We start from the raw sequence: 12,972 nt of genomic DNA, 5'->3' as shown, positions 1-12,972 counted from the left end.
GTCAGAGGGCAAAGAGACTTTTCTTATAGAGCAACATATAAGGGCTGTTCTTACATGTGTTGTGATCCCACTGCCCAACAGTTTCCATCAGTTTCTAGTGCTCCTTCTTGTATCTAGGTGTCTACACGATGTCATGCAACACCACATTTTCCCATCCCTCCCTTCAAAGGCGAGAAAGTGACCTCCTGTCACTTAGATGGGACTCAAAAAAGAATGAGAATGCTGCAGAAACCTTGGGGAAATCACACAGCATGGTCATGAGGAGGTATAAGGAAGATTTTAGAGAAGCATGAGAAGTGCCAGGGTCACTTGGTAAAGCTACTTGGCACACACAGCCAGGCATCACTACTTGAACATACACATTCCTTTTTTTGGGCCATTGGTGTAATGTCGTGGTGTAATGTCATAAAGCCCCTGTATATCACCACTATTTCACTACTGAGTGCTCCACAGTCACAGTGGAGAGAAGAAAGGAAGAGGGGGGTGACAAGAGCAAATTGTTTCATAAGCAATAGGAGAAAGGCCATAGTGAAGTTGGTCTCACCTTGGCTTTGTGGCTGGACTCAGAGCTCAGACCACTGGGAGAGTTGTACAGTTCCTTGGAGACCACACACAGGAACTCTGTCTGATCCTCATTCCCATAGTTGTAGCACGAGCCAATGTTCACAAGCTGGAGAAGACAAAAGAAGTGATAACAAACATATTACTGCAAACTTCCACTTCACCTAGGGAGTAAAGGAGGAAGCCTGCTGCACAGCAGGACTCCAGCCCCTGCCCCCAGTTAGAAAGGCCTTATAATTAGGCTGAGCAAGTGCAGAAAACAGGGAATGTCCTCTAAGCTTCAAGAGAAGAGGCGAGAGATGGTAGGTGTGACAGCACCATCAACAACTGACCCAATATTCTCAGATAGGGAAGATACCTTGCCTGGGGGCTGTATGGCATCCATACAGCCATCTATCTGTGTTCCAGAAGACAACTCCTCACCCTCCTCCTCTATCCTCCCCATACCTGCTCAAAGCGCCATCCATCAGACATAGTGGAAACCATTTGAGTGAGCTCCTCTTCCTGGCACTGCAGCACACGGTAGACATGTTTAGGAGGCACCTGACAGAAAAAATTGCAGACAAGGATGTTGACAGAAGTCAAATACTAAAGGCCACTGCTCATCTGCAGAAGGAAGAGGTAGCACCCCTTCTTTACAAACCTATCCTTCTCACCATATCCAAGATTCAAGATGGGGTGGAAAGCACAACCAAGCCTTGTACTGTGCTGTTCTGGGGAGCAAGAACGATGCTAACACTTTTGGAGAAAAGGAACTCAGCTGAGAGCTTTATGCAATGTCCTCAGAAGACAGTGGGCTCTTTCCAACAGGGAGTTTGCATTTGTCATTACAAAGTCATTTATGCAAATGCCACAAATATTGATGGGATTTTGCAAGCACAGAGTGATTGCATTGCTGGAGGCTTACATCCTAGGGCAGACATGATGAAAAGTGAGATATCAGTCAAGATTCCCAGAAGACAGTTTTGAAAAGGTTATTAGCCAAGACAAGGTGTGACTGTGCCACGGGATTGATTTCTTGTGCCTCATTTTCTGCATTTCGCTTCTACGGACATTTCTTCACTTGTTCCCTTCAGGTTTCTCTAGAAGTATCCCTACATTCTTCACTGTGATTACACTCTCAGGACTCCCCATACCAGAGTAGTCCTTCCCACAACACCTCCTCTCTCACCACAAACACAGAATCTTAGAATCATTGAATCATAGAATGGCCTGGGTTGAAAGGGACCATAATGATCATCTAGTTTCAACTCCCCTGCTGTGTGCAGGGTTGCCAACCACAGCAACTAGCAGGCTTCTTCTAGAAGCCAATTTTGTTTCAGAGGCTACATGCAGCACTACCTCTGGAGCTGCAAAACAAATGTGGAACTTGTTTATTGTGACTAAATTGGTGTTAGCCTGTCCCCAAGCAAGATTTTGCTAAACAGAGATTAGCAATAAACTCTAATTAGTTGTTTCTTTCCATTCCTTTCTGCCTCTCCCTCACCTGCTCTCCCTTTAGATTTCATTCTCCTTTTAAGCATTTCCTCCTTCCTTCACTATCTTTGCTTGTTGTTTCCCACAATACCTGCATCACTGTGTAGTCCTTCTCCTCCAGTCGATCCTTAATTATTCGGATTAAGGGACCAATGTTATAGAACTCTGCTTCTTCCAGGACCCCTAAGAAAGAATGACACAGAAACCACAAAGTTAACAGCCATATTGTTTTACAAGCCAAAAAGAGCCAACTCTAAGTACACTTCTCAAGGTTATGTCCCTTGGGTGAAATGATACATAAGCCTTACTCAGAACTTTAACAAGTTCCTGCTGCTTGAAACCTTTACTGCAGAGAATTGAGCACTGGCCCTCTTGTGTTGTGTTCTACTGCTCACCCCAATTTCTTTATGCTGTCTACCATTACAGGAACAGTGAAGGTTGTTGCCAAGTTCTGCTATTATATTCCCAGGGAAGAGGATGATTTCCCAGAGAGTCCAAAATTGACTTTCAGATTACAGGCCAAGCAGAATAAATGTAGGATCCATGCTCTCAGTGACCACTAGTTATCACTTTGTTCCAGCCCTCTTTGGAAGGTAGAGAACCACAATTTGTTCTGGCTTGTCCACAGAAAAAAAATTCCATCCTCCTCCTGTTAGAGTTGCATCCCCATACGATTTCAAAATTTTTTTCTCTCACCTGTGCTTCATCACAGAGCAGGCACATAGAGAACTGTTTTGATTTTTCTGCATGGTGTTTGCATCCTTCACCTCTCCTGAGACCCTCCTGCTTGCTAATAAGTCATCAGGGAAAGGAAGGTGGGTTCTCAGTGGGTTAGTGAAGGGAAGGAGTTCAGGAACCAACATTCATGTGTATTGAAATCAGCATGCAGACGGTGCTGGTAGGGGTTTGATTCTTCCCTACTTGAGGACTCAGATCCACTCAGAGTCCCTCATTCAATCGTGAGCCCTCTAACGGGTTGGTTTCATGCTAGCCTGTCTGTGTCAGGAGCAAAAGGCAACAGATAAGCTGTGAACAGAACAAGACTCCTGTTTTCGTTTCAGATCTGGTGTTAAAAGCCTTGGCTGAACTCTGTCTGACCGCAGGGTGACAATCCATAAGAAAGGAACATCTCTGAATCGTGCTTATTACAATTCTGTACTACTTCTTAGATATATTTTTTGCATTGTAACTCGTAAAATGACTCTGAATAAAACACTCCTTGGTAAAAATATGTAAGAGAGGCAAGAAGGTTAATGAACCTGCAGCAACTGTGCTTGGCAAGGGCTGGACAGCACAGCCTGTCTTTGAAATTGGCTGCTTGTTAGTCCCTAACATCCAAAAAATAATGAGGCATTGGGGATTGCTGGCTCGTAACACCATGATGATGTTACTGAGTTATCCTATTGGACTCTGTCAACATCAAATGAGGGATTGGTTCGTTTGGCTTGCTCCACTGGAACTGCTGCAGTCCACAGCCCATCAGAGCACTATTAGCATACATTACATGTCACTGATTAATTATGGGGTTTATTACAGTCAGTTGGTCTGTTTAGTCTTCTGGGTTTTCACTCCTAATTAGAAACACTCAGTCATTAACACAAACCTCAGTCACAAAGCCTGGTTAAAAGCGTATCAGGAACAAGTAACAAAACAGTCTATCGAGGATGAGAGACCTAGTCTGCTTCCATCTCAGTGACACCTCTGCTCAACTAACAGCCATAAGGACTCTGTACATACAGGATGCCTTCTCCACCTGCTCCATTCCCACTTAGTGAAGGAAACATGCTTTCCAAGAGCTGCAAGGATGACCTTCTCAAATCTCCCACACCAATCTTCAGGATAATGAAAGACAAGGAAGTCAACTACGAATTCTACTGTTCTGCTCCAGCAGTGGTTAAATGGGAAGCTTCTGAGCTTCAAGACTCACCCTCTTCAGCCATATCTTTATCCAGGACCAGCTTCCCATGACGGAGGAAATTCAGGATGGGTCCAAAGTAAGTAGGGTCCCGGTCTATTAGGTATGCACCAGTCTCATCCTAGCAACAAGAGGTAGACCATGAGGTGAAAAAATGTGGGGCATCTTGGCCTGTACCCACCTGCAATTCACTCTCCTGAGATATGCTATATCTCTATAGAAGACCATAGCCAAGATAACTTCACTTAGATTTTAAGTCCTGCATTATTATGCTCAGAATGTCCATCTCAGCATGGACCAGTCCAGCCAAAAATCTGACCTCAAGCTCCTGCAACTACGTGTACAGGCCTGGTGTGACGGAACAGAGATTCCTCCTAGAGAAAAAGGTTGAGTCAGGCAGCTACATCTGGGAGGTACTCCCAGGGCATCTGAGGTGATGGAGGGGACACAGCCTTGCTTTTCCCCAGGTGGGGAAATTAGATGCTGGGCTACAACACAGCCAGGCAGTAACTGGAAGGATAAAATTCTTTCTGGGATAGTGGAGAAAGCGAAGGTATTTTTCTCTGGGTTACTCCTACAGCTGTTGGGGTCTGGCTCCAGCCCTCCTCGTGCTCAGAGGGGCATGATACAGGAGGCAATGCAGCTGCCTTACCCGGTCCGACTGCAGCTCCTCGCCCTGGCACAGGCGACACAGGAAAGATTTCTGCTCCCGGCACAGAGTCTGCCTGGTGGTAAGGAAGATGGTGCCCCCCACATTGAGCCTCACCCACTTGGCCTGGGCATCAACGGGAGGTGGGTCCCAGGTGCAGCGCAGCCCCACAGCACCCTTCATCTCTTCCCCGCCCTCCATCCACATCCTCATTCCCCCTGGCATGCAGGGACTGCCGCAGGTGCTGCCTGCTAGGGAATGCTGGGATCTGTAGTTTGCTCTCCTTCCGCAGCAGCCGTGTTTCCCTTAGGGGCAAGGATCCTCCCTGCGTCTGCCCAGTGAGACACCAGGAGGAGAAGGATGCCCTGTGTTGCAGTTATTAGGTGTGGGCAAATCCACAGTCTCAGTGCTCCCTGGCTTTTCCTCTGTTTCAGTTTTTACCCAAGGGCTGGCCGCACTGAAAGTATGGGGTGTGATGCAAAATTCCTCAGCAATTACTTCCATGTACACCCTCCCCAGCTCATGAAAAGGTTCTGGGAACTGTAGTTTCAGGGACATGCACAAAAGGGTGCTGGGAACTGTAGTTTTTCCATCCAGCTGTCCCCACAAAAGGGGATGCTGTAATACATAACCCTGACACTACAGCTAGTCATTTGCTTGCTTTGAGTCATGGATCTTGCAGGCAGGCATCCCTGGAGTCAGAAAGAAGATCTCTGATCTCTGGCAGTCAGCAGATTAAGCCCGTCAGCGCTGCACTCCACAGCTTTCCCTTCAGGAGATGCATTACCCCAGGCTCACAGCACTGTGCTGCATCAGTTGCCACGCTGTTCTTGCTGCAAAGTGTGCAGACAGTTGTCTTTCTGCTAACATACGTAGGGACTCTTCTGGGAACGGTATCTTGGATCTGCACAAAGTGCTGGCAGGGGGGCAGGAATAATTTTTCTTCTGACTCTGAAGAGATGCTGATTCAGCTAATGTTCCCCTTCCTCCTCCCCCTTGGTGTGGTCCTACCGTCACAAACCATTCCAGAGACCACTGTTTCCCAGCTCTGTTGCTGTCTTGGCTGCAGAGTGCTCAGATTGTAATTCTGCTCTGCATGGATCTTTACCTCTGCCCCAGGCGTACCACATGCAGATACCAATGTGCCAATTGCTCCTTGCTGAGCACAGCCCTGCCTCTGCCACTCCTCCTGCCAAGTCAAGCATGGAGCTCAGCAATTCATACCCATGGGACTCTGTTCAAATGCACTCCGTGGCATGGGCATGACCTGAATGAGTTCTTTCTCCAGCAGCTCTGCTTTTCCCTCTCCCTCTTAAACACAATAGTGCTTGTCAGCAGCTCAGGCACATCGGGGATGGAAAGGAAAGGCTGATGTTTCACCTGAATGTGGCCCAAAGTTTTCCTTCACCTAAAGCAACTCTGTGGTTCCTCCTTGCCAGGGCAATGCAGCACTGCAGGAGCACCATTGTGCCCTGCAGACACTTTGTTCTTTCACCTAGATCTTAGGTCTTTTGAGGTGGGGGTTACTGGGGGGAAGTTAGTGGAAAAATAAAGATCATGTTTTATTCACATTTCTTGTCTTTTCTTCATTCTCTCTTTTCTTTTGCTTAAAAATCACTCCCTTTTATCATCACCGAACATGAGCGTAGTGTCACCCTTCCCCAAATTGCCCAGAATTCTCTTGACAAAGATGATATAGCTGTACTTTGCTCCTTCTGTGGAGGAATGCAAAGGAGGGGGGGGAGGGGGGGGAAAGAGAGGGTAACAAGGAAAAGGTTTTGAAATTGCTGACCTCCAACTAACCTAAGCACAGGAACAGATCAGCTGCTGCAAAGTGTAAAATCAAATAACTTTGGGTCTCCTTTAATTTATATCAAGAGCTGGCCAGCTCTATAGTGACCGTTAATAGAGAGAGATTAATTATTTTTTTTCCTATTTGCATTGAGCAGGTCCATTAATAAATTAGTTTGCAGCCCCTGGGCCACTCTCCACTGAGCAGAAGACATCAAGGATGCTCAGACTGTCACCAACCTGAGCTGAAGCATCAAACAGTACAACACAACTCCGGGCTGTGAGACTGTTTCCTTCCTACCTCTGGCTCTGAGTAGAGCCATGGCATATATGAGAGCTTTGCATTACACTCTGGTATATTAGGAATATATGATCCTGTCAGCTCTGGTCACAGCTGCAGCAGAGACAGACAAGGAGGACCGTGGCTCCCTGATATGAATGCAGCAGTGGAAGGTGGCAGCCTATTGCCCCTTATCTTCTCCTCCCAGGAATCTGCCCTGCCTTTGTTTTGTTCCTTTTCTATTAAGGGTTCAGCTTGCCTCTCTTTCCTCCAAGCCTGTTTCACAGCCCCTCAGTCTCTCTCTCCATTTTAGATCCAATCCCTTGTTTTTGATGCCCTCCTCTCCAACATCTCCCATGCCAATGCTGCTCATGGGTCAGGGATGGCCTGTATTCAGAGCACACCTTCTTCCACCAATGCTAGTTGCCATCTGTAGCCAACACTTGCTCACCCAAGGGCAATGGGGTGAAAGGCAAGTAGTTCAATCTGAAGCAGTAACATGCAAGTACGAAAAGAGGTCAAGGTACAACAACCCCATCCCTTGTTTTCTGCAATAGACAGTACGAGCTTTACTGGAACTCCCTCAGGACAGGGAGTTTCTCATTGTAAGTGAAAATCTCTTTTAGGAAGAAGACAGTCCAGGGCGAGTTACCAGCTGAAATGCTATAATGAGAAGTTGGGGTGGGTTACATAAGAGCCTGATTTGCACACCATCACTGGATATAGTTCCGAGTTGCCCTTCTTAAGGTCCATTAAAATTAAGCAATAGAACAGAGGAGAAGTAAATTCAAATAATGAATGGCAGCTCTTTCTGCTTTGATGATAAGCACATATAAGACATTTCCACAGAGTCAGAGACAACAGCAAGCAAGAGCTTATAGAGAGCAACATGAGTATGCAATGCCATACAGCCCCACAAAGCTGATCACAGGGACAGTCCAGTTGCCCAAATGGACCAGGGGCAGGAAAAGCTGGGTAGCCTTTGTATAGATAAGTAGTGGGCCTGAACAAGGACAAAGGTAAAACAGGAAGGGGTAAACTGAGAGATTCTTTGTTCAGCAGCCAGCAGGCCTGCTGTTAAAACCTGCAGAAAGCTGCAGACACTGCAGCATTCAGTATACATACATCACAGCCTGAAGAGTCCAACTGGGTACATTGCATGCGATCCATCACTGAATCTGTGGAGCTGCTCTTAGGAGGTGTTGAGTTTTGGAGCATCAGTGGGAGAAGGAATCATGGTGTGTCAGCATAGGCAGTGTCACCACTCAGGCAGACTGCAAACACATCTGGGTTTCAACCTGCATGATCATTTAGTTAATTAACACATTGTGGCATGAGGCACTGGAGAGAAGAAACCATCTTTTCTCTTCTCTGTGGTGGAAGGCAAGTAGCACTGATATTTGCCATTAAGCCCACAACAAATTGGGCAAAGGAAAATCCCTACATGGGACATGCTGATGAGAGGAAGACAGTATACTTGCAACCAGAAGAGCTGTTTGACTGCCATCTGAGCCAGGCATGTTGGACCAGGAAGAGAAAAATTCCATAGTATGCAGGTGAGCTGATCTTTCTTGAGTTACTGTGAGCAATGTACCTGTGCACAGAATAGTGTGTAAATAACACCTAGTTGTGTGCTAGGACCAGAAAAGGTGGGAGGACCAAGACTAACCTCTACAAGTAACAGTGATTACTATCACTCGTGCAGTGGTCATTAGTGGAAAGAAACAGTGGTGTGGGAAGAGACAGTGGTGCTGCTTTGAGATTTGGGAAAGTCTGTGGGGGAACAAATGGCCCACAGGGAAGTAAAGCGTGAAATAATGCAGCAGGATTTCACAGAAGCAGGGAAGGAAGAAGGTGGCAGGGGAGAAAGAAGACAGGTGAGGAATGTGAGACTGTGGGATTGTTGTTAGAGACCTGTTCGTGCTTAATCCCTATAAAAAGTGGAGCTGTGTTGCAAATGTGTGATGAAATGAGCAGGAGGTACATGTGAGGGACACAGACATGTTCTTGGAAGGTGAAACTCTGTATGTGAAAGAATGACTGGCACCAGAATGGGGGAAAAGGGATTGAGAGGGAACTGCAGAGACAGCAGGATATCTTATATGGCCAGTGGTCAGAACATGAGCTACACGATGATGTGGAATTGTAGGAGGAGAGAAATGCTCATTCTTAGGCATTTTGAAGTTAAATGCAGATGATAACCAGCCACGAGTGGTATTACCCTGTGGTAAGTATAGGGGCTGGCCTTGTTCAAGAGCTTTGTTGTCTGGACAAGGCAACTGAGTGCGCCCTCAGTGAGTTTGCAGATGCCCCTACAGAGAACTGGATAGGCTGGATCAATGGACAGAGGCCAATTGTATGAGCTTCAGCAAGACCAAATGCCAGATCCTGCACTTTGGTCACAACAACACCATGCAACATTACAGGAATGGAGCAGAATGGCTGGAAAGCTGATTGGAGGTAAAGGATCTGGGGTTACTAGTCAACAGCATCTGAATATGAGCTAGCAGTGTGCCCAAATGGCATAGAAGACCAATGGCATTGCAGCTTGTATCAGAAATAGTGCAATCAGCAGGAGTAAGGAGGTGACTGTCCCTCTGTATTTGGCATTAGTGAGGCTGTACCTCAAGTACTGTGTTCAGTTTTGAGCCCCTCCATACAAGAAACACACTGAGGCCCTGGAGCATGTCCAGAGAAGGACAATGGAGCCGTGAGGGGACTAGAGCACAAGTCTGATGGAGAGTAACTGGGGGAGCTGGAATTATTCAGTCCGGAGAAGAGGAGAGTCAGCTTATCACTCTCATAACTTGAAAGGAAGTTATAGCAAGCTGGAGGTTGGCCTCTTCTCCAAGGTAACAGTAATAGGATGAGAAGGAATGGTCTTAAGCTGTGACAGGAGAAATTCAGGTCGGATATTAAGAAAAATTTCCTCTCCAAAAGAGCAGTGCTGCAGTGGCACAGGCTGCCCAGGGAGGTGGTGCAGTCACCGTCCCTGGAAGTGTTCCAGAGCCGTGTGGATGTGGCACTGAGGACATGGTCAGTGGGCATGGGGGGGGGTGGGCTGGAGGTTGGACTACGTCATCTTAGTGGTCTTTTCCAAACTTAATGATTCTGTGGTTCTGAAATTTTCCTTTCCCACTGAATTCAGATCCATGTGTGGACCTACAAGGCAGCTGCAGTGTTTCCTCTCCATCTCCATTACTACTGCTTCATATAATGCGCACACTGCTACGTTGCCAGGTGCAGAGCAGATCCAAGCCATTACCACCATGGTCATCCCTGCAGGGCTGGGAATACTCAAACTCTCAAAGCTGAGCTGTGCTCTGAAAGAGGCACAGGGTTATTCATTGACCAGACTGTTTGTTCACAAGTCCCAGACTGCTTTTGCTGTCTATAAAAGCATTGTAGATAATAAAATATACTAATTAAAAGTTTACATGTTGACCTCAAATACTCAAATTTATACAGAGCTGGAAAAGCTCAAGCCTGAAGTTAGCCACAGGTCAATATGACCCCATTCCCACATCAGAGTTGATTTTTAGGCTACTTCTCTTTCACCAGGAATGCTATGTTACCCAAAATATGAGATTCCTCTTTCCCAACAGCAAATTTTTCAGAGGAGAGTTATAAACATTAGTGATATGCACTCATCTCCACTTCTCCCTTTCCCTGTTTCCAGTTCCACAGGGAACCCACCCACTGAGACAGAGATATAAAGATCTGCAGAACATTTTTAGTCCTGGTGCAAGTCCCCTCAGCTGTTCCATATGTCCGGCAGCATCTGTTATGGCTCAAAATAGGCTTTTGCAGTTTCCAGGCTTTGAAAACTTTGTCTCAGATCCCACAGTGTTCCTAGTTCTTCACAGTGTGAGAACAGATCTCAGCTAAAGGGAGGGAAAACATCAGAAGACCGTCTGGGACAGATTTTTGGTATATGATGTAACAGGGCATACACCAAAAACACAAAATATCTTGCTGTGGGGAGGAAGTTCTCCATTTCTCCTGAAAGGGGAAATCAAAGCAAAGCTAAGTGCTTGGTGAAAGATTTGCTGAAAGCTGGGAAGTGGAAAAACTGCTGAGAAGATTTTGTAATTCTAAAGGCAGCAGGGAAAAGAGCAGTTGAGTTCTGCAAGTCTTGGCACACTTACCAGAGAGGGGAAGGGCCCTGCTGGATGCCACAGAGTCACACAGTCAAAACACAGAGCACGGGGAGAAGAAAATCTTTCATTTTGTCGCCTCCAGGTGACTTGCTGGGCTGCACCAGACACCTCTGCCTGACACACATGATAGAGGAAAGAAACTCAGGATGAGGAGGAAGCAAAGAGATTCCCACTAACACCAAGGACTGCTTTGTCCCAAAAAGAAACAAGGGCAGTACAGTATGCTGGGTGCTCTGAAAGATAAAAGACAAAGCTAGCCCCCTGCATCTACTGTAAATGATGAACACTGAAAGAATGCATTCATTTTCACTAAGAAAATAATTTTCATGGAGAAGCAGGGCAGGCACAGTACTCCTGTTTGCCCATTTGTACATATTGACAAAATCTGCCACACCTCCTTACCGCACCCAGAAAGTTAAACCTTAATGACCAACCACAGGTAAGCTTGGCTGGTGCAATGAAAAGCTAAAAATCTTGAAAAGATGTCAGAGGCCAGATCCTCTTATAGGATCACGTATTAGACAATGCTATCTGTACAAATATATTTAAGGTGTCTTAAAAAGCAGGGTTCTTGTTGTTCACATTGGGAGGCCCATCCACAGAGAGTTTAGAACCTGCCAGCTGATTCACACCAGTGCTTATCCTTCCATTTTTATCCCAGTACCATACTTCAGCTTAAAAAGCCTTTTACAAGTGCCATCAGTTAGAAAAAGCATCAGATGTCCTACGTGACACGTGGACCAGTCCCTCCCTTTCTACTGCAGGAAACAGTTGCTAGAAAATTACCCCACTTGGATTAAAGCAAAGTGTTGCTACCAGCCTTTGCAAATACAGCAATTAGATGGGTGGGGAAATCCATAAACCATGGGAATAGAAAATCTTTCCCTAGCAGGAAGAATAAAATTAAACAGCCAATTAGATCAGGAGCTAATCCAGAATGGTAAGCCTTTGCAATTTTCAAGATGTGATGCAACTTGCAAAAAGCTCTTTCAGGAAGTTTAAACTGAAAAAACTAAATAGAAGCTGACAAAAATAAAGCTTTATTATTTTATTCTAATCTGTGTCTTGCTCTGCCTCCTTAAAAGTCACTTGTTTCAGTCTCCCATGCACTCTGTATAGTCAATGCTTGCTGCAGTGTCAGCCCCAAGACCTAAGGAGCTCAGTTGCTACACAGAATGCAACCAAGGAAATTTAATGTTTTCAATCACTGGAAGTGGGGGGGACAGGGTTGTGGAAAAGGTTCATAATGTATGTGTGAGTGAGTGGGTAGGAAAAAGGAAGAAATCATCTGAACAGCAGAATTCTTTACTCCACAGGAGATCCAAAAAAAATGGAGCCTGTGTCCACATAAGCCAGGGCTACAGCCAATGCAGATGGAGAAAAAACCTCAAATGGAAGTGAATCCAGCTGCTGGATTCAATGTCTTGGTAGGAACCCTGCAAATCTGTGACTATAAGCATTCTCTAGAAAGCATGACCACGTCATCTCTGACATCAACAGGCACATGTAGCTGCATGCCCCAGAACAGAACCTTATTAACTAAGTTACCAGTGAACCACAAAAGATGCAGGTTTTTTGTTTGTTTGTTTTGTTTCTGTTTGGTTGTGTTTTTTTTGTTTTTGTTTTTTTTTTAAAAAGGGATAAAATCCTAGGTAAAACGAACTGTTGAACATGGGCAGAGATACCTATGGGGATTTTCAGCTCTCAAATATGAGATTCTCAAATATGAGATCGAATGGTCATTTGGAAAAAAAGAATCTTGCCCTTTTGTGCTACTCTGCTGAAGGTTAGAGTTGCACTGTTTTTTAAGGTTACATGGTAAGTCTCATGGAAACAACGGAAAACTTACTGAAAAGAATAAATCTGGTCATTCTTTCCCTCCCCTTCATGTTCCACTGACAGAACGTGACACCTATACAGTCCATTTTTCACTATAAGAACTGACATTCAGTCTTTGAGGAACAGAAATGGGACTGACTAACATGGAGTTTAAAAACAAAAAACAAACAAGCAAGGACTGTAAGGAGGGAGATGGGAAAAAGACCCAAGAGAAAAACACACCATTATCTTTCCAGATCCAAAGAGCTCCTCGAAGGTAAGAAAAGCAGCTCTACTCATTGAAGGAGAAAACACCCCGTGT

At 45.6% G+C, this 12,972-nt stretch overlaps 1 protein-coding gene across 5 annotated transcripts in view; it reads right to left on the bottom strand.

Moving 5' to 3' along the window:
- Window positions 1-12,972, bottom strand: part of KCTD17 (potassium channel tetramerization domain containing 17) — a 15,997-nt gene extending 3,025 nt beyond the window's left edge. For 2 of the 5 annotated variants that reach the window (XM_052668758.1, XM_052668759.1), the window contains exons 1-5: window positions 4,605-5,642; window positions 3,965-4,073; window positions 2,129-2,220; window positions 1,009-1,104; window positions 545-670 (exon numbers count right to left, since the gene is read on the bottom strand). In XM_052668758.1, coding sequence (XP_052524718.1) covers window positions 545-670; window positions 1,009-1,104; window positions 2,129-2,220; window positions 3,965-4,073; window positions 4,605-4,826 — 645 coding nt within the window. In that variant the 5' untranslated portion in view covers window positions 4,827-5,642. Of the gene's footprint in view, window positions 1-544; window positions 671-1,008; window positions 1,105-2,128; window positions 2,221-3,964; window positions 4,074-4,604; window positions 5,645-10,820; window positions 10,947-12,893 lie in introns of those variants that run through there. The other 3 variants (XM_052668757.1, XM_052668756.1, XM_052668755.1) reach the window with 3 other exon arrangements.

The sequence above is a fragment of the Tympanuchus pallidicinctus genome, unplaced genomic scaffold (genome assembly GCF_026119805.1).
Source record: "Tympanuchus pallidicinctus isolate F22 unplaced genomic scaffold, pur_lepc_1.0 scaffold8, whole genome shotgun sequence".
NCBI lineage: Eukaryota > Metazoa > Chordata > Aves > Galliformes > Phasianidae > Tympanuchus > Tympanuchus pallidicinctus.
The sequence above is the reverse complement of the archived record's forward strand: the minus strand, read 5'-3'. Positions and strand labels throughout refer to the sequence as shown.